The sequence below is a fragment of the Ornithorhynchus anatinus genome, chromosome 4, assembly GCF_004115215.2.
Source record: "Ornithorhynchus anatinus isolate Pmale09 chromosome 4, mOrnAna1.pri.v4, whole genome shotgun sequence".
Lineage (NCBI taxonomy): Eukaryota > Metazoa > Chordata > Mammalia > Monotremata > Ornithorhynchidae > Ornithorhynchus > Ornithorhynchus anatinus.
The window spans coordinates 73,401,215-73,423,796 of NC_041731.1; the positions used below are offsets into that span (position 1 = coordinate 73,401,215).

General features: G+C 39.4%; 1 protein-coding gene across 1 annotated transcript in view; it reads right to left on the reverse strand.

The window, feature by feature from the left end:
• Positions 1 to 22,582, reverse strand: part of CSMD3 (CUB and Sushi multiple domains 3) — a 778,187-nt gene that overhangs the window by 636,068 nt on the left and 119,537 nt on the right. Inside the window, 1 exon segment of the mRNA XM_029063925.2 lies at positions 10,943 to 11,165. Coding sequence (XP_028919758.1) covers positions 10,943 to 11,165 — 223 coding nt within the window.

The window sequence follows — 22,582 nt, forward strand, 5'->3', positions numbered from 1 at the left end:
AGCTTTGAATCTCACTCACTGAATCTCCTTTTGACATCATCTCTATTTATAAAGTTAACTGTTGACCATAATTCTGCCTGGAAACTATTTCAGGTATGGTTACCAGTGTTTTGGTAGACCCAGGAGGTGGACCCTGGCCAGGTACTCTTCCTCTTTTATTTTTTTTTTTAAAGTCCTGGGATGTCGCTGTGTTCTTATTGATGTAGGTCAGCAAGTATGGGCTAGTATCTATCACAAATCATTCAAGTCTAATACGTAGTACCCCCAGCACTAAGAGAGAGATACACCATCTGAATGGTGAAGCTGGATCTGGGGGAGAGTCTTTAGAGTCTAAAACAAAGATTCATATGTAACTTAAGTAAAATTATTTATCCTGGTTATTCCATCAGAGATGCAGATTCAGCACTCCATTTAAAAGTCAGGGGATTTAAATCATTCAAATGATTCCAGTTTCATTGTTTGATTTTCATTAGTATAACAATAATTTACATTTTGCACTTTAAAAAAAATTACATGATAGTAATTTGACCTTTAGTGAGAAATTATGAGGGGTAAGAAATTATGAGGGTAGGGGAAAGAAGAGATTTGTTTTTCTTTAAATTCAAGGTCACCCAGTCCACTGGGCTAGGAAAACAATGACATAAGTACATTTGTGTAAGATATCTGAGACCATTCCTTTGTACAGATCTGAGAAAGGTTGGATCTAGAAAAAGGAAATGGAAAAGATAAATCTTCCTGACCTCAGTTGACAAGAATTACTGAAAAGATCCCCTGATTAAAGAGAAACCATGTACTAGCCACGGAATGAAGCAGGGCAGCATCATGAATTTGAAGTTAGGGGATGTGGCAACACTCTAGAAAGAAAGTAGAGGTGAGGGACCTGGACAAAAGAGGAAATTGGGTAGCTGACTATACCCATTTAGAGGAGAAAATGAGGACTAGATTCCTAGGTTTATGTAAAATCATATTTCCCCAATCAACTGTACTTCTTATTGATCACTTACTATATGCAGAGCACTATACTAAGCACTTGGGAAAGTATAACAAACATAAAACAGACATTACCCGCCCACAATGAGCCACAGTACAGAGGGGAAAGAGAGACATTAATAAAAATAATGATTGTCAGTGCTGAGGGAAGCCTTCCCTAAGTAACCTCATCTTTATTCATCCCCCTCCCCGCTGCTCTGACATCCCAGTCCCAAATCATTTATGTGCATATCCGTAATTTATTTATATTGATGTCAGTCTTCCCTTCCACACTGTAAACTCATTGTGGGCAGGGAATGCATCTGTTTATTGTTATATTGTACCCTCCCACTTAGTACACAATGTTCTGCACACAGTAGGAACTCAAATACAATTGACTGATTGACTTTCACCCTAATCTTCCTTTGGCACTGCCTACACACTTGCATTTATATGCCCAAGCACTTTGATGCTCAACCCACCCCCAGAGCACTCATGTACATATCCTTACTCTGCTGCTTTCCTTCTCTGTAATTTATATTAACATCTGTTTCCCCAACTAACTTGTATGGCTCTTGTGGATAGGGACTGTGCCTACCAATTTTACTCTCCTCTCCTGAGTGCTTAGTACTGTGCATATCAAGTGCTTAAAGGATACAGTTTCAAGTACAGGGGTGTCAAAGAATGGAGAGAGATTGGGGAAAATAAGGGATTAGTTGGGGACTATCTCTTAGACATATGATTAAAGTAGGGCTTTAAAGGTGGGGAAAGCGGTAGTTTGTGGGATATGAAGGTGGAGGGGGTTGCAGGACAGAGGGAGGATAAAGACAAGGGGTTGGTGGCAAGGTAGACAAGATGAAGGTACAGTGCGTAGGTTGACAGAGGAGTTAAGTCTACTGGCTAGGTTGTAATAGGAAATCAGTGAATTAAAGTAGAAGGGAGAAAACTGACAATGATTTAAAGCCGATGATCAGGAGTTTCTGTTTGATGTGGCAGTGGATTGGCAACCACTAGAAGTTTTTGAGGACTAGGGAAAACATGGACTGAAAGTGTTTTAGAAAAATAATTGGGACAGCAGAGTGAAGTTTGGACTGGAGTGGAAAGAGACAGGAGGCAGGGAGGTAAGCAAGGAGGCTGATGTAGCAGTAAAGGTGGGAATATGTAAATGTTTGTATCAGCAGGATAGCAGCTCAGAGACACTAAAGGGTATATTATAGAAATGTTGTGAAGGGTGAGTTTACAGCATATGGTGACAGGTTGAATGAGATTAATCAGCCAAGGATAAAACCAACATTTCAGGCTTGCAAGATGGGGTATGATAGTGTTGTCTACAGTGATGGGAAAATTAGGGGAGGAAAGTTTCTGGGTGGGAAGATGAGGTGTTCTCTTTTACGGATGCTAAAGTTGAATTGTTAGTGTGATATATAAGTAGAAGGCAAGAAAAAAAATGTGAGACATAGAGAAGGAGAGAGATTATAATCCATGACCTACTGACTCCCATGCCCATGCTCGATCCACTACCTCATGCTGCTTCTCTTATTAAAAATCACATCTCCTCTAATAGGTCTTCCCAATTAAGCACTCATTTACCCTAATCCCTCTCCCTTCTGCATCATCTTTGCACTATTTAAGTACTTGATACTCACTCCACAGCATTTCTATGCATATTCATAATTTATTTTAATGTCTGTTCCCCCCCTGGACTGTAAGATCCTTGTTGGCAGGGAATATGCTTCCAACTCTGTGATACTGTACTTTTCTAAGCACTTGATATAACATGTTAAACACATGTAAGCATTACTAGACTTAACAGATTAATAATAATAATAATAATAATAATGATAATAAATAATAATGTTGGTATTTGTTAAGTGCTTACTATGTGCAGAGCACTGTTCTAAGCAGTGGTGTAGATACAGGGTAATCAGGTTGTCCCACATGAGGCTCACAGTTAATCCCCATTTTACAGATGAGGGAACTGAGGCACAGAGAAGTTAAGTGACTTGCCCACAGTCACAGAGCTGACAGGTGGCAGAACCGGAACTCGAACCCATGACCTCTGACTCCCAAGCCCGGGCTCTATCCACTGAGCCAAACTGAATGTGGGAAGCCTAATCTGAATGGAAGGAGAGACATTAACTGAAATATATCCTTAGATCATGAACCGAACACTGTCAAGAAGAAGTTATCAGACAGTCAATGGTTTAAAATGATGGAACAAAACATTTCTAAAGCACTTAAACATCCATTTGGTTTTTCCAAACTTCTTAAATTCTCATAAATAAGAATCACTTTAATTTAGGAAATACATCTTTTGTTATTCAAAGACTAAATTTGCTGTTTAGCATGGCCCAGTAATAGTCTGAACTAAAAGCTGAAAGGATAAAGAAGGGCCTTCAGCGTGTGATACCAGTATTGGAGTGGACTTGATAAAATTACATATCTATCTCCTGGACCAATTCCATATACAGAAACCCAAATGGTACATCTATCAAATGGTGAGACAAAATTCTTTAGTCAAGCCAGGCATCAATCCATGAACAAAGCAAGCACTCTATGATTCCCAGACCAGTCACATGAGGAAGACTGCCAACACAACACTGCCAGAGAAGCAGCATGGCGTAGTGGATAGAGCACGGACCTGGAAGTCAGAAGGACTTGAGTTCTAATACCAGAATTGCCACTTGCATGCTTTGTAACCTTGGACAAATCACTTCTATTACCTCATCTATAAAATGGGGATTAAGAGAGGGAGTCCCAAGTGGGAGAAAGATGGTGTCCAACCTGATTAAGTTATATCTACCCCAGTGCTTAGTACAGTGCCTGGTACTTACTGAGTGCTTAAATGTTATTACAAAATAAAAAAGAACAAAAGAAGTCACAGTTGAGCAAGTGCTCTTCTCTGCATTTCACATCCATACAGTGCTGTGAACAAAGTATGTGCCAGTGGCTACTTGATTGATATTAAGCTACAATTACATGAGGGACAGGGACTATGTCTACTTTCATTCAATAGTATTTATTGAGCGCTTACTATGTGCAGAGCACTGTACTAAGCGCTTGGAAGGAACAAGTCGGCAACAGATAGAGTTAGTCCCTGCCGTTTGACGGGCTTACAGTCTACTTCCCACCTGTGAATTTTCCCAGGTCTTATACAGTGCTCTGAACAGTAATTAATACTATTACTACAACTATAATAAGCTAAGATTACATGATTCACTGCAGAGGCTTTGATGAAAATTAGCACACCCTAAAATCAGTAGTTGTGTCTCCTAACTAGAGGGCAGATTTCCAACACACTCAGTGTGGTAGAGCACAATTTTAAATGTAAAAACTTAAAAGCATCTAATCACCTTAATTTATCACTCTATCCTATTTATTGAGTTCTTACAATGTGCAGAGCACTTTACTAAGCATTTGGGAAAGTACAACATAACAGGGTTGGTAGACATATTCCCTCCCTACATATTCCCCAAATGCCACATCTGCACTCAGAACTAAGATTCACGGTTATATGCTTTCTTACTTCTTGACTACCGGTAATTTTGTTGGCTACCCCATTAACTGTAAACTTCTTGAGGGCAGGAATTTGTTTCTATTTTCCTTTCACAACCTATTAGATTTCTCCACATTTAAATGTGCTATAAATGCTGATTGAGTGAGCTATGTGATGAACAGGACATTGAGTTTTTTTCTTTAGCATGTTTCAACTTATAATGATTAAAATATTATCCTTGGATATAGATGAACTATGATCAACAGCTTTTGCTCATCATACTACTCCAAAGGTAGAAGTACGCAACACACTAATATGGTCACCAAAGCAACAATAAATTCACACCACCAATTTCAATAGGAATAATGGTATTTATATAGGATTTAATCTTTTTGTATCTGGCACTGATTTGAAAAAGTTAGGGAAAAATAACTTTTCTTATAACACTTCTGATTTGAGGCTCATGAACCTTTTAATATTATTTATAGTTTCACACCACTTTCGATCTGTCTACCATTAAGTGCGGCAATTATGACCTCACCTATTCTGTTCAGATGAATAGCCAATGTTTTAATCATATAATTACTCTGAAAAGATACATATCCATAACTCTTGGTGGCTACTGCACCAGGGCCCAACTTGCCACAAGGTTAAAGAGCCCCATGGAGGTGTGGCTCTCTGTAGTCATCCCCATAGCTGTCTTCAGGGTATCAAGAAATATCTGGATCATTGGAGAAAGCTGAACCAAATTACTACCACCAAAGTCTTGGGGAAAAACATGTCCCTTTAGGGAAAGTAAGATGAGCTGGGCCAATATGAAGGTCGGAGTTCAGGGAATGTGATCCAAAAGGGATTTAAATATGCCTGGTCATCTAATCAATCTATGGTGTTTATTTAGCATTTACTGTGTGTATGCAGAACATGGTACTAAGAAGTACTTGGGGAGTACAATATCATAGAATTAGTAGACATGATCTCGCCCTCAATACTGTACAATATAGTATGAGAGACAGACATTAAAATTAATTACAGATTGGGGAAACTGCAAAACACAAGGATAAGTTGATGATGATGATGTTGGTATTTGTTAAGTACTTACTATGTGCAGAGCACTGTTCTAAGTGCTGGGGTAGATACAGGGTAATCAGGTTGTCCCATGTGAGGCTCACAGATAATCCCCATTTTACAGATGAGGGAACTGAGGCACAGAAAAGTGAAGTGACTTGCCCACAGTCACACAACTGACAAGTGGCAGAGCCGGGATTTGAACCCATGACCTCTGCCTCCCAAGCCCGGGCTCTTTCCACTGAGGTACGCTGCTTCTTAAGTGCTGAGGGGTATCAAATCGCTTAAGGGATACAGACCCAAATGCATAGACGGTGCAGAAGGGAGGATGAATAGATGATTTTAGTATGGTTTTGAAGATGGGAAGAATGGTTGCCTGTCAGTATGAAGTAGGAGAGAGTTCCAGGTCAGAGGGAGTTAGCAAGGGGTCATGGTGAAAGAGACAGGGTTGAAGGTAAAGTATAAGTACATGCATACGTATACACACAGAATGAACAGTCTCAATAGAGAAGCAGCATGGCTCAGTGGAAAGAGCACGGGCTTGGGAGTCAGAGGTCATAGGTTCGAATCCCGGATCTGCCACTTCTCAGCTGTATGACTGTGAGCAAGTCACTTAACTTCTCCGTGCCTCAGTTACTTCATCTGTAACATGGGGATTAAGACTGTGAGCCCCACATGGGACACAACCTGATTACTCTGTATCTCCCCCAGTGCTTAGAACAGTACTCTGCACAGAGTAAGCACTTAACAAATACCAACATTATTATTATTACTACTAATAGTGAGGTCCAGGGAGGCACAGGGTAACAGACACTTTCTTCACATCAGATTTGGGATCTTCTGGGTTCTCTTCAATTTGTTCTGTCCCAATCTACTAGATCAAAAATTGGGATCCCTGTATCTCTGTATTCACTGGCCAGTGCGGGAGATCAGTGGAAGGTGCCTATCTGTATGAGAGAGAGTGAGAGAGCAAGAGGCCTCTCCAGAGAAAGGATGGCTATGCTCTGGGAGAAGCAGTGCCCTTCAGCAGTGGGGCGGGTTCCCCTGACTTCCTGACCAAAGCTCCAGGATGGTCCAGGACTCCACTGAGGTCACAGCCTGGATGGGACACTTACTCTTGAACTAATAATAATGTTGGTATTTGTTAAGGGCTTACTATGTGCAGAGCACTGTTCTAAGCGCTGGGGGAGATTCAGTGTAATCAGGTTGTCCCACATGAGGCTCACAGTCTTAATCCCCATTTTACAGATGATGTCACTGAGGCAGAGAAGTTAAGTGACTTGCCCACAGTCACACAGCTGACAAGTGGCAGAGCTGGCATTCAAACCCATGACCTCTGACTCCCAAGCCCATGCTCTTTCCACTGAGCCATGCTGCAGGGGTAAAGACACTAAGCTCACTGTAGGCAGGATGTGTCTTTCAACTCTATTGTATTGTACTCTCTCAAGCCCTTAGTGTGGTGCTCTGCACACAGTAAGTGCACAATAAATACCACCATCAGTCGATCAAATGGATAAGTTTGTGAATGCTGATGACAGATAAAGTGAATCTCCTTAGGTGAATGCCTACTTCAGCAGCAAGGCCAAAGTAGGAGTACTGGCTGGGACAAAAGAAATAAGCATGGGAACATGGAAGAGAAGACAGAGGTAAAAGAGGGAAGATGGAGGAAGTGAGGAGAAATAGGTGGGAAAGAGGGAAAAAGAAAGTGCTAGAAAAAATGGTAGGAAAAAAGTCAAATAAGTGGAGAAAGGGAAACAAAATGAGTTGGAAAGGGAAAAGACATAAATGTGTAAATTGTTCCTGTTGTCACAGCTAGTATGTTCTCTATTTAAATATATACCCAATAAATACTGTTTCTGAAGAAGTTGCTGTACAAAAAAGTCTACCCATTATTTTTTGTCTAACAGCATTGCATCTGGACCTTGAAGGAGATTAATGGTGAAGAAAAAGAAAATCTCTCTAGAAATGAATGTTCCAAGCGAAAGAAAAATTGAGACTATAAATTGAATGACCTTTTCTTTGTTCTTTTATACTTCCTGTTTAGAATCAAATTTGAAGACATCCTTTACTGTTCATTTTTAATAGTACAGGCAGTCTTTATATTTATAAAAAGAAGGAAAAACACATTGACTGTTTTCTAAATGCAAAAGTTGTATTATCACAAGGCACCAGCAATACAAAACTAATAACTGCAAAGAGCATCCTGGTCCTTTACAAAGACGCTTCCTTAGGTCAGTGTCTCAAGGAGTTACCAGGAGAGGAGGGCATGGCATATAAACAAAGATTAAAGTTGAGAAATTATAACCATGTTAAACAGGTTTACCAATTAGAAATTGACTGAGTGGGATTAGCTTTAAAATGGTTTCTAAAAAAGCAAGAAACAAAAGCAAGCAGTAAGAGGTACCTAAGTATTTCCAATTCTGAAGTGTCTGTTATTTTAGTGTGCTGACTAAAAAGTGATTTATGATTTTGTGATTCTAATCATAAAAGTTTGCAGTGTCAATACTTATCTACTGATGGCAATGTCACAAATCAAAAGAACACATTCAGTGTATCATGGGAAGTTCACAGCAATTTTTTACCATGACAAAATTTAATTTTTCAAAATATGGCTTAGAGCACATTCTTGGGATGTCACTTAGGACAGTGCTCTGCATATAGAAAGAGTTCCATAAATATCACTGAATGATGTTCCTGAGGTGTTTCCAAAATTTCTGTATATGAACGAATGCTAATAGCCAAGAGGGAGAGGGTAAGATAAAGTTGCTGTCACTAAAGTCTCTCAAACAGTCTCCTGCACAACAGGACTCGATATTGAAATGAGACAGGAAGCGTAAAGGACAGCCATACTGTAGTCATAAAAATACAGGAAATTTAATTACTTGATTAGATAAGTGCCCCACAAATCAATATCTTGGGCATAATACCAGCAACAAAATTATTCTTGCTAGCTAACTTACTGGTTATGAAAGTACTTTCTTACATATCTCATTTTCCCTCATCATAGTTCCTCATTCATGAGTTCAAAATGAAGCCAAATGCTTCAGTGCTTGCTCTAAACACATGCAAAATACATGGGCATAAACACAGGTGCATTCTCTGATGGATCACACTAACTCCCTGGCCAAAAAAATGTAGGTTTAATTTTCAGACTTCCCTATCATTCATTTTAAACCAGCCATTTTCCCACTTAAATTGGTGGTCTCTTGTTTTGATGTTGCAGGATGTTATAAACAACTTTGTGCTTCACTCCATCCACAGTCTTCAAGCATTGGTAAGTGCCACAATCTCTCAATCTTCACCTTTAAAAATGTACTCTAAGCACTTAGTATAGTTCTTTGCACATAGTAAGTGCTAAATAAATACCACTGATTGAAGAGTCCTAATCATTTCAGTTTATCCACATTACTCTCTCAAATCCTTATCACTTTTATTGCCTTTTGGGATATTTCCCATTTTATGATTTCCTAAAGTGGGGTACCTAGGTATTTATATAGTGGCAAAAGTCTGCTGTCTTAAAATGTTTAGGCATAATCACCTTATCAGTGCTCAGCACCATATTCTAGCCTGAGTTTTCCAGTGCTCTGCACATAATGCTAGCCCAGGTTTTCAGTTAATTAAAAAACCCCCACTTTCATCTTGTTTTGAAATTTCATTACTGTTGTTGGGATGGAAAAGTGTAATCACAACAAAGTATAGTCATGGGTTGTCTTCAGCTAATGCAATAACTCCTATTGATTGATAATAATAGCTCTCTATTGCTTATCTCTGTTTCTATGATATGGTTGGGTGTCAAGGAGGAGGAAGAAAACTATTATAGTATAAAGTCCTTCTGCCTTGCAAAGGTTAGTTTTTGTTCAAGAGTACATTTATCAGAATTTTGTAGGATTGTGTTTCACATGAGTCTGGGATTTTCAGGAAGGAAATCAATAAAGATAAATAGAAGAACATATCACAATATTTAGCCAAAGACACAGTAGTTCTGATAAGAGATATTTTAATACCAAAAACTTAAAGTCCAGGAGGATTACGGAGCTGTGAAGGCTACAGGGGTGGAAAAGTTTTTATGGATTTTTGGGTAGTGTCACATTCCCCAGATCACAGCATAGGGTCCTTTTAGAAAGGTGGCACCTCTACTGGATTTTCAGCTGTATCTTGTTGCTTAAGACAACTCTAACGACTTGTAGAGGTTATTCATCTACCTTGTAAGAGTTCCCTTTGAAGTCACTGAAACATTCCTAACATTCTGTTTGTTACGATAACGATGTGATATTTAACTGAACCCAGAATTTTATTCTAGATCATATTCTCCCCAAAGTGCCTCAACAATTATAAATTCACTGCTACTAAGAGCATACACATACACTGATCTTTTCTGTATTTATTCACTTTGCCATACTTATAAGCTTTTCTTCCTTCTAAAGGTAATTTATTTTGTGTCTACAGAGGTTAGACTGTAAACTGTGGACAAAGATCATGCCTTTAAGTTCTATTGGATTTTTTTTCAAGTGCATAGTACCAGTCTTCTGCACTGAGTAGGCACTTACTCTATTGTCATCTGAGCTTTTAATCCCATCAGTATGATTTTAATGTGATATGATTGCTAAAAACTCTATCACAAACAAACTTATTTCCAAGATATATCATTTTAATTCAAATGAACCAGTTACCCATGTATGATGGAATCTGTACAACACAAATTGGTATGACACAAATTGGTTACCCAATTTACCACTGTGAGGTTGGCAAGACTAAGCTGATTTGAACGGTACTCTGTAAGTGGATCTCCTTCGGGACATAAACTATTAATGCCTAGACACAGCATTATCAGATGTATATTTCAAAGAAAGACCTTGGCTGTGTATTGGATGGGACATTTGATAGGGTCAATACAAAACACTGCTATAAACAAAGATAAGTGAGTTTAACCTGTCTTTTTTTTAAGTGGTATTTGTCAAGAGCTATGTTCCAGTCACTCTTCTAAACACTGGAGTAGATGCAAGACCACTCTTGGGTACGGACTGTCTCTATATGTTGCCAAATTGTACTTTCCAAGCGCTTTAGCACAATGCTCTGCACACAGTAAGTGCTCAATAAATATGACTGAATGAATGATTACAAGCTACTCAAATTGAACATAATCCCTAACCCACCTGGGGCTCTTAATCCCCATTTTACAGATTAGTCAACTGAAGCACAAAGTTAAGTGACCTGTCCAAAATCGCGCCTCAGACAAGTGGCAGAGCCGGTATTACAAGCCAAGTGCTGTGACTCCCAGGTCCATGCTCTTCCCATTAGGCAACCCTGCTTCTCAATTAATCCAGAATCATTCTTTACATTATTTTAAACCATTATTTGCCAAGAATGCCTTGGAAAAGATAAACTTCATCTTTTCTCATATAAAAAACTTACCTTGTCCTAAAGTTGTTAGGATGAGGGTGTCCATCATATAATGATAAGTAGTCATATTCTTCTTCTAGAGCAAATGACTGAAAGACGATTTGTATTCTGTTTCGTTCCTCTGCTATTATCACCCAAGTACAGTTTGCACCGTTTGGATATCCATATGGGAAGCCAGGGCTTTCAATTGTGCCATTCAGACCTTTTAAAGTTCCACCGCAAGTATAAATAAATCCTGGAATGGAGGGAAGAAAAAACAACAAGGTCACATTCATATAAGATTAATTGAAGTCAGTTGTGAATTCAACAACTAAATTATAAATCAAGAATATTTTCTGGGAAATATTTGTAATTACCTCAGAATTCTTTCTTAAAATTATGCTATATAATCTGAGAACTGCATGAACAAATAACACCCTGCTGTATTCAATTCAAATTAAAATAATAAATCCAAAGAAACCCAGGATTTTTCAGGAATACTGTTAAAACATCCCATGTAAAAAGTATAGAGAGACAAGATGCCGTATGTGCCTACATGGCTACAGAACAAATGTCGTATTTAAAAAGAGATCAGAATTCTAATAATTGAGGTGTTTGTTGAGGGCTTACAGTGTGCTAAATACTTTTTAAAATATCACCTGTTAAGCACTTACTGTGTATCAAGTACTAAATGTTAGGGTAGATACAAGTTAATCAGGTTGGACACTTCCTGTCCCATTAAGCAGCGTGGCTCAGTGGAAAGAGCATGGGCTTTGGAGTCAGAGGTCATGGGTTCGAATCCCAGCTCTGCCACTTGTCAGCTGTGTGACTTTGGGCAAGTCACAACTTCTCTGTGCCTCAGTTACCTCGACTGTAAAATGGGAATTAAGACTGTGAGCCCCACGTGGGACAAGGTGATTCCCCTGTGTCTACCCCAGCGCTTAGAACAGTGCTCGGCACATAGTAAGCGCTTAAATACCAACATTATTATCATTAAGTTCATTATGGGCAGGGAACATGCCTATTAACTCTGTTCTAATGTATCCTCCCAAGTGCTCAGTATACTGCTCTGTCCACAGAAAGCTCTCAATAAATACTATTAATTGATTAAATGGGGCTCACACACTATTTAGGAGTAGGATAAAATCTTCATTTTACAGTAGAGGAAATGGACACAGAGACATTAAGTGACTTGTTTGAAGTCACACAGCAGGCATGTGGCAGTGGTGGAATTAGAATCCAGGTCCTCAGGCTCCCAGGCTCAGCCTTTATCTGCTAGACCATGCAGCTTCCCTAAACACTGTTCCAAGCACTAGAGATAATTCAGTGAAACCAAACAGTCCCTGTTTACATAGGCATCATGGCTAAGTATGAAGAATAGGTATTTAATCTCAATTTGCAGATGTGGTAACTAAGACACCAGTAGTGAAATATTTTGTACAAGGTCACCCAGTAGCAGAGCTGAGATTAGGACTCACGTATCCTGACCCACAGTCCTGTGCCATTTCCACTACACCACACTGTTCCTCTGTTATCTATTTATCAATAGCTACATAGTCTGGCTCTATAGATAGCCAACATGGCGTATTTTGCTACCATTACATTGCTTCAGCAAGGAGTAGGTGTGTGAATGCAGATAAAGTGGATCTAGATTGTAAATCAATGATATTTATTGGATAGTGGGCAGGGGACTGTTGTAAGTGCTGAGCATATTACAATACAGTAAAGATGATAGCTTGACCCCAGGCCACAAAGAGTATAAATTAAACTTGTGGGAACAATAGTAGAATTTAAGGATATGTACCTTAAATCCTAATGGGGCTGAGTTGAGGGAATATCAAAATGCTTGATGGGTACACAACTGAGTTCATTTGTCATGGTGAGTGGAGGGAGGATAGGGAGAATGCGGGATTCCACTCTCTCTTGGATGAGATGTGATTTTAGGAGGCTTTTCAAGGTGGGAAGTTATTTTCTTGGATAAGAAGAAGGTGTTTCAAGCTCGAGGGAGGGTGGGTCTCCCAGTGGGCTAAGATGTCAGTTTGGCTTTGGTTGGGTCCTTGAAAGCCTTTGCCCAGCTTAACTCCACTCTGGGTATTGTCCCCAGGCAAACAATGAGTGAGAAAACAAGAATATCAATCACTCACTCATTGATTGAGCATTTACTATGTGCAGAACACTGTACTAAGCACTTGGGAGAATACAACCCAACAGTAAAAGAGACACATTCCAAGCCCATAATGAGCTTACAGTATAGAGGAGACAGACATTAATATAAATAACTTTTGGTGCTGTGGGGCTGTGGCCGGTGGAGTGGTGGTGTTGAGTAAAGGGAGCAAATTAGGGTGATGTAGAAGTGGGTGAGAAAAGAGGAAATGAGGGCTTAATCAGGGAAGGCTTCATGGAGGAGATGTGCTTTCAATAAGGATTTGAAGTTGGGGAGAGTGATTGTTGTTTAGGAAAAGGGAGGACATTCGAGGACAGAGTCAGGACATGGGCGAGAGGTCAGCAGTGAACCCTGACCATTAGATGAAGAACTTCTGCAAGGCATCTCTTTCAATCTCTTCAGTGCCGAGTACAACACAATAGGTCCTCAATATAGTCCTATTAATAATTGTGACATTAGTTGAACACTGAATTGAATGTCATCATTCTGATATTTTAACTGTCAGTACAGACTGGAAAATAGCACATGGCTCTGAGCACATTCATCTTGTCTGTGTGGCACAAATTCCTATTTGTGCTTAGCACAAGGTTGACAAAAGGCAGATTTGGGCTCAAGAGAAAATCTGAAAAATTAGGCAAATCGATCTTAAGAGTGCAAAAGATCAACTAAATAAAGAAGTTGGAAAAGGAGACACAAGAAGTAGTTGTGTATCCTTGTGAACATATTTGGGATTATTTGCAATTGCTTTCTGGAGAGTGTTCAAGGCAAAAATAACATTTTTTCCCCCATTTTTTATATTAACAATAATAAGCCTATGAGAGTGCTGAAAAATTGGTTTCTAGGTTTTTTAGAATTAATGAAACCATTCTTCAGAACTTAATTTCAACTCAACCTGAAGACATCCTAGTTTAGGGACCTACTCAGTAAATGGCACAAGGCACAATTTTTCACTTGGCTTTTTCCTAATTACTAGAAAGCTTGTAGGGTCATGTGGAGATGTAGACCTGGGCTTGTTTATTTAATATCATATATTATCTCACCTCTGCACTCAGACGCATCTCTGGGGCATTTTTGTAGAAATCAAAAATAAATAAAAATAGAAGAGAAATGCCCTTTGATATTTGTGCTTTGAGAAGCAATTACTTTTGAGCCTTAGGTTAATTAGCTATCACCCATTTCTATTAGTTTTCTGCCTGAACAACTTCCAAGTTGAACTTCATAACTAAACACAGGCATGAACCCCCTTAGTTCTAGTATATTCTGTGGACTGCTTTATATAATCCCAGATCTCATAACCTTGTGGCATTTGGAAAAAAAAAAAAGTTACATTCTCAAGTAGAATTCTTCTGTCTCCACATTCTTTTAACTACCCCCAAAACAGACTTCACTGTGGGTGCAGGTGTGGCGGGCGGAGGAGTAGAAGTCAGAGATGAAAATTTCCAGATTCTTCAAGTGTCTGCATCAATGTCCAAGGAAGGCAAGGGAATCTCTTTTGCCAAAGTCTGTATCTCTTCAACTTTTTCAGAGCATTAGGTGCTGCCTAGCATCCCAGGCACAACTAGGGCCACTTTTAATCTGAGAGGTAAAGGTAGATGTGTATACATATACACTTGTGTATATACACACATATCTACAATTCTATTCATTTATATTGATGCCTGTTTACTTGTTCTGATATCCATCTCCTCCTAATAGACTGTAAGCCTGGGATTGGCAGGGATTGTCTCTATTGCTGACTTGTACTTTCCAACACTTAGTACAGTGCTCTGCACAAAGTAAGTGCTTAAATGATTGAATGAATGAATGTTGGAATTACTTGGCAATGTGCTTTTATCTAGCCATGAAAGAGCAAACAACTGCTCTCATTTTGGCATTCTTCATCTCTCTCATAACCAGGCAATCCCCTGATTAATTTTTAACAATATGGCTCTTATCCCACCCTCTTAGTAATTTCTTATTATTCTCCTCCCATAATACCTTGATGTTACAGCAGGGAAGAAAAATAGTAGAGAAGAAGAGACCAGACTAAAGGTTTAATACCAGTGAATTGACGGTTTCCCCATGTCTCAACCACTGCTTTCCAGATCACTGAACAGAGAGGACTGCTTTAGTGATCAGAACAATCAGTAACCACTAAGAATATAAGTTATTTATTGAACGTTTAAACCTTCAGAACATTCTTGTGCCTGTTTTGTAAAAGTATATTAATAAGATTGCACAGCATCAATATGTCATGCCATAAAAATACAGATTGATTCCAATGATGTTTTAAGCAAAGACTTTTTTAAAGCAATTTAGCATTTTGAATCTTCAGGAAATACAATGCAAAAGGTAAAGCATGAAAAATTTAACATGCTAAATTTTAGTATTCAGCCTTTCAATCTATAGATATCTTTGGGATGGGGTGATCTCCTGGGGAAGGAGATGAATAATTTTAAAAGACTAGGAAAATATAAACTTTGTAATTGATTTGTTGTCATGACAACAGCACCATTTTTGTCTTCTTCAGCAATCTGAAGGTCACTAAATGGAAATTTGGGGGACCTTTGCATAACATCCTGGGAACTCAATGGTCTATGAGTCTGTGGGTCTGCACTAGATGGGTCCAACAGAAACTGATCCAATCTGGAGTTTGTGCAAGGGATTAAGATTATTTAGGCATCAATGATTAGCATAGTTTTCAATAATCCAATATATTTAGTTGTAATAAAATCCGTGTGCCCTCTGGTTGCAGTGCACCATACTTAGCCTTCATAGAGAAGCCTATCAAACGGATTTCAAGGCTCATGACCTCATTGTCATCCAATCATGAACAGTGTCTGCCACTTGAATGTCAAATCCCAGTATGGTCTAGAGGAAAGTGCATGGGATTGGGAGTCAGAGGATCTTTGTTATAATCTTGGTTTAGACACTCATCTGCTGTGTGACTTGGGGCAAGTCATTTATCTGTGCCTCAATTTTTGCATCTGCAAAATCCTATTTCCTTATACCTAATGACCCTCATGTGGTACAGGGACTGTGCTGAACCTGATAACCTGTATCTACCCCAGTGTTAGAACATAGTAAACAATAATAATGGCAAATAACAATAATCCCAAACCATCGTCTCACCCACATTCTGCCTCTGACTTAGACCTAGATTGCAAGCTCATTGTGGGCAGAGAACGTGTCTACCAAGTCTGTTATATTGTATTCTCCTGAGTGCTTAGTAGAGTGCTCTGCACACAGTAAGTGCTCCATGAATACAACTGACTCAGCAGGAGGCAGGAAACGTAGGAACCATGTATTGTGGCTTTTTTTATCAATACTTAAGAGGTCAGGGTTTTTTCATCACTTGGCTATTTGGGGAAAATGGAGGGAGGACAAAGGGTTAAATTAGATGTTCAGTTGCTAGTTATTTCATTGTTCATCTTCCAGCCTATACTGTAAACTCTCTGTGATTTGGGATTGTCTTTTGTTGGGGAGATTCTAAAGCACCATGTATAATGTAGTACACAAAGTCACACAAATACATTAACAATGAAGAAATAAAGCTTCAGGTTTTCTTTAGACAGCACTGCCCAAAGGACCCTAGAATAATAATAATAATAATGTTGGTATTTGTTAAGCGCTTACTATGTGCCAAGCACTGTTCTAAGTGGTGGGATAAACACAAGGTAATCAGGTTGTCCCACGTAAGGTTCACAGTCTTCATCCCCATTTTACAGATGAGGTAACACACAGAGAAGCTAAGTGATTTGCCTAAGGTCACACAGCTGACAAATAGCGGAGGCAGGATTAGAACCCATGATCTCTGATTCCCAAGCCCAGGTTTCTCATTTCTAGAATTGAACAAGCCTTTTAGGGCTCCTCTAATTCAACAGTATTGGACTCAGTCTACTGGTGTAATTCTTGAGCAAAAAAAAATTTTCTGATTAAGGTATTGATGAAAGGATCACAATGGGTAATGAAGTGAGAAATAAGGGATGTTATGACATATCCACAACAATTAGGATAAATGGGTGGGACAAAAATGGAGACAGGAATCAAATGGTGCTGAAATGATGCTATTGCTCCTGCTGAAAGGACTTCTGGTCTGACCTCATAATGGAATTGCCTATCATTCCGGGTCCATGTTCAGAGCCCCATTTCTGGATCAGGACTAGAACATGAGAAGCAGCAGGGGGCTCGGTGGAAAGAGTATGGGCTTCGTCAGAGGTCATGGGTTCGAATCCCTGCTCTGCCACTTGTCAGCTGTGTGACTGTGGGCAAGTCACTTAAATTCTCTGTGCCTCAGTTACCTCATCTGGAAAATGAGGATGAAGACTGTGAGCCCCACGTGGGACAACCTGATTACCCTATATCTACCCCAGTGCTTAGAACAGTGTTCTGCACATAGTAAGTGCTTAATACCAACATTAATTAACATTTTGGAATCTTGTATGCCTGAATGTCAGGAAGTCAAGAAAGGAATGAATAGGCCCTGGATGATTTACCAGTGGAGAATGAGATGTTCCAGTGTTTTTGAGGAAGGATAAGGCATTGTAGGGTAGAAAAATTCTGGGATGGATAACTGTAAATTCTTTCCATAAAAATATCAGCCACAATCCCAAAATTAACTGAAGTATCTTTTCAGTTTAGAGTGGAGAGATTCAGCATCTCTCTCTCTCACACTAATGGGATTTTAAATCCCCATTTTAATAAGTGCTTCCCATTGCTCATTCCTGCAGTCTTAATACACTTAATTCATCATAAAAATATCCATAGAATTAATATGACTGCAACAATAAGCATAATTAACAAAAAAAGTAAGCAAAAGTGAAGTCACCTTCTAGGATGTTAATTAACATTCATCTGACATGAAATTTTGTATGCTTGAAAATACTAATGAGGGAAATTTTTACAAGTGAGCCTAAATATCCTTTAACTGCCCTAGAAATATTAAATGACTTAACGGGGAATAAAGCAATTATGTTATCTTCAGTTTAGCAAATGTAATTGCAAAACATAATTGATTTATGCATTTAAGTATTTTTGGTTTCCTTAAAGAAGTTTTACGATGCCATCCACCAGTTGGATCTGGGCACAAGAGAGGTTTTTTTGTTTGTTTTAAGCTTTCCTTCCTCCTTGCTTGATAATACTGTCCCCCGGTAATGGAGACTAAATATTTTCAACAGCAATGTGGATTATCTCACAACACATGCTTACTATTCAAACACTGAGCAAGGGTAGTGCTGGTACATAACAACAACAATGTAAGTGCTTACTATGTGCCAAGGACTATTCTAAGCCCTGGGGTAGATACAGGGTAATCAGGTTTGAGGAGTCAGAAGGAACCTTCCTTGCTCACACCAACCCTTTCACATTTTTGCATTTTTAATCCCGTCTCAATGGAGAAACAGCAGTGCTTGGCAAAAGCAAATGCTTAAGACAATATCACAGTTATAATAATTGCTACTTCATGCTACTCCCTTTCCCATTTTCAACCTTCAGAGGCTCCACATCCCCAACGCCCACTTCAGGCTAATCTGGCAGCTGTTGCACACTCATTTCCTGCCTTCTATGGACATATTTCCTCTGACAACTTATTCTCATCTTCAAAAAGTCTTCTGAAAGAAGTGTTTTTACATAATCACTTCACAGAAGAAGATAGCTTAATCTTTGCTAAATATTTGGATATTCATAAAGGTTTTAGAAGCTCTAATACAGTAATTTCTCCTAAATTCTTAATGAGCCTTGTTTTGGGAAAAAAAAATCACATGAAAGCTACTGTTGATTCTAAGATAATTAGTGGGTGAGATGATTTTTAAAGATATCACAATCAATGATAATTGAGGGTTTACTGTGTGCAGAACATAAGTGTTTGGGAGAGTACAAGAGTTGGTAGACATTCCCTGCCCACATATGAATACAGTGTGAGAATATAAATTCCTATGTCATTATGTCTGAGTAGAATGCTTTAGAGCCTTTTCACTATTTAAATGTGTTAAATATTGCAAAGCAGCAAGACAAATCAAGGAACCCAGAGTTAATAATAATAATGTTGGTATTTGTTAAGTGTTACTATGTGCAGAGCACTGTTCTAAGTGCTGGGGTAGATACAGGGTAATCAGGTTGTCCCAAATGAGACTCACAGTCTTAATCCCAATTGTCCAGATGAGGTAACTGAGGCACAGACAAGTTAAGTGACTTGCCCACAGTCACACAGCTGCCAAGCGGCAGAGCCGGAATTCAAACCCAGGACCTCTGACTCCCAAGCCCATGCTCTTTCCACTGAGCCATGCTGCTTCAGAGTTCACTAAACTACTATGGGTGAGCAGCAACTTCATGCCAATGCCATGTAAATGGACACAGTAGTTTCTTCCTACACCTAATCTTACTCTAACTGCTGAATCAGGATAGAGCACATGTGTTTTGGAAGAACATTTCTTAATTCATAACATCCAAATGGTGTGAAAACACAAATTCCATAAAAGGTAGCAATGTTATAGTAGTAGTTGCCTTGCAATGATGCTGTTGATGCCCCCCTCCCCCAACTCCTCTCCAGAAGTATAAGTGGACATATTCCTTAGGCCAATGGAAAAAATGCCAGAAATCCTCCAACACAGTCCTCACAGTTGAGTATTTATGTGTCATTCAAGTTCAAAAATCAAATCCTATTCCATCAGACAGCCAGCAGAATCCCTTTTGCTAGATTACCTGAAGGTAAATCCTAGTCAAATATCAGGCAACACCAAGTCATCTTGTATATTTTAAGTGAGGCCAAGATTTGCCCGATTTGTTTTTTATAATCCCAGCGGGATTGGAATACCTCAAAAGTTGGAAATGTAGTATTTATTTTCCCCATGCCTTTAACTATATTCCCTAGTCAGTATCAAGAATAATCTAAATGCTAATGCTCACTATTTACAAAAGTCATTCCACTGCTTAGCTTGCCTTTATTAATAAAAAATAACTGATCCAACCATCCTGCCAGTAATAATATAATAATGATGGTATTTGTTAAGCACTTACTATGTGCTGAGTACTGTTCTAAGCACTGGGGTAGATACACGGTAATCAGATTGTCCCACATGAGGCTCACATTTTTTTAATCCCCACTTTTACAGATGAGGTAATTGAGGCACAGAGAAGTTAAGCTACTTGCCCAGGTTCACACAGCAGGCAAGTGGCTGAACCAGAATTAGAACCCACAACCTGTGAATCCCAAGCCTGTGCTCTTTCCACTAAGCCATGCTGCCAGTAATAAACTGCCATTTAAGACTCCAAAACAAGGAGAATGAGAGGAATATTACATTGGTTTAAACCTCTATAGAGCCATTACATTATGAGTATCTTCAAACATGAAACAGCAGCAATGACTTAGTGGTTAGCATAGTGGCCTGGGAGTGAGAAGGACCTGGGTTCTAATCCCAGCTCCACCACTTGTCTGCTGGGTGACCTTGGGTAAGTCACTTAATTTCTTTGTACCTCAGTTCCTTCATTTGTAAAATGGGGTTTAAGACAGTAAGCCCCATTTGGGACATGGACTGTGTCCCAACTGATTATTTTGTATCTATTCCAGTACTTAGAACAGTGCCTGGTACAAGTAAGCACTTAAATATCATAAGAAAACACTGACAATGTATTATATATATATACAGACATCATAGCATTAAGTGATTCACAAAGTAGCTTTCTTACCTTTATAAAAGAAGAATTATTTTGCTAGAAGCTCTATCTGGACAACACACACTCTTCAGACTCCATCTTGACCCAAATTAAATTAAAATTTTTATCTTATTATAAAACCCTCTAACACTTTCCCTCCACTCAAATCTCTCTTCTGCTATTTTTCAGCCCAGGCTCTCTGCTTAGCCAGAATATCTATCCCTTAGATCTAATTTTGCTTCCCCTTCAAGTCATCATTCCCCAGCCCAAATTACTTTCTTCTGCATTTTCCAGCTCATAGTCAGCTTCCTTTCCTCATCAACCTAACATTCACATAAGAGCAACAATCCAAATAAAGAATTCTCCTCAAACCCCTAAAAGGGCTCCTGGTTTCTTTCCTAATTGTATGGTCTGCTCCAGTCCTGACATCATGGCTTTTGGCTTGGGCTTCAGGAAAAAGATTGCTCCAGAGCCCAGTCTATTTAATTGCTTCCACCTGTGAAGCAGGAGAGGAAAACTCAACAAGAGAACTCAGCGTAAATCCTAACCACTTGAGCTTCAGAGCCTCTTGCTGGGCTAGCAGATCGCCATGGAGACCAGCAGATTGAATTCCTTCCACCTGTAACTAGGTGGAGACAAGAAAGCCTTTACAAATTTTAGAATTTTGGGGGTGGGGGGCTTTTGGAGATTCAGCTACACATTGTATTGGGGAAATTTAAAGCATCCAAAGATACACCCTTTTCTCATTCCCTAAAATATCAGCTTTCTTGATTAATTATTTTATAAATATTTGATCACTAATTCAAATTTTTTAGAAACATGCAGCATCTTGTTCCTGCCATTGCAAATAGATTTTAATAATTCAAAAAGAAAAATATCTGGCATAATGGTGTTGGTAAGAAGTCAAGTCAGATGAGTCAACTCTGCCATCTGAAATTTTGAATATAAATTTTTTGAAAAGTCTTCAACTAGATTAAATATATATTCATATTTAAGAGGATTCATTCATTCATTCAATAGTATTTATTGAGCGCTTACTATGTGCAGGGCACTGTACTAAGCGCTTGGGATGAACAAGTCGGCAACAGATAGAGACAGTCCCTGCCGTTTGACGGGCTTACAGTCTAATCGGGGGAGACAGGCAGACAAGAACAATGGCAATAAATAGAGTCAAGGGGAAGAACATCTCATAAAAACAATGGCAAATAAATAGAATCAGGGTAATGTACATCTCATTAAACAAAATAAACAAAATAAATAGGATGATGAAGATATATACAGTTGAGAGGACGAGTACAGTGCTGAGGAGGAGGAGGAGAGGGAAAGGGGAAGAAGAGGATTTAGCTGCGGAGAGGTGAAGGGGAGTTAGAGGGAGCAGAAGGACAAAGGGGTGAGCTCAGTCTGGGAAGGCCTCTTGGAGGAGGTGAGCTTTAAGTAGGGATTTGAAGAGGGGAAGAGAATTAGATTGTCGGAGGTGAGGAGGGAGGGCATTCCAGGACTGAGGCAGGACGTGGCCCAGGGGTCAACAGCGGGATAGGCAAGACCGAAGGACGGTGAGAGATGGGCGGCAGAGGAGCGGAGCGTGTGGGGTGGGCATTAGAAAGAGAGAGGGAGGAGAGGTAGGAAGGGGCAAGGTGATGGAGAGCCTTGAAGCCTAGAGTGAGGAGTTTTTGTTTGGCGGAAAGGTTGATAGGCAACCACTGGAGGTGTTTAAGAAGGGGAGTGACATGCCCAGATTGTTTCTGCAGGAAGATGAGCCGGGCAGCAGAGTGAAGAATAGACTGGAGCGGGGCGAGAGAAGAGGAAGGGAGATCAGAGAGAAGGCTGACACAGTAGTCTAGCCGGGATATAACGAGAGCCTGTAGCAGTAAGGTAGCCGT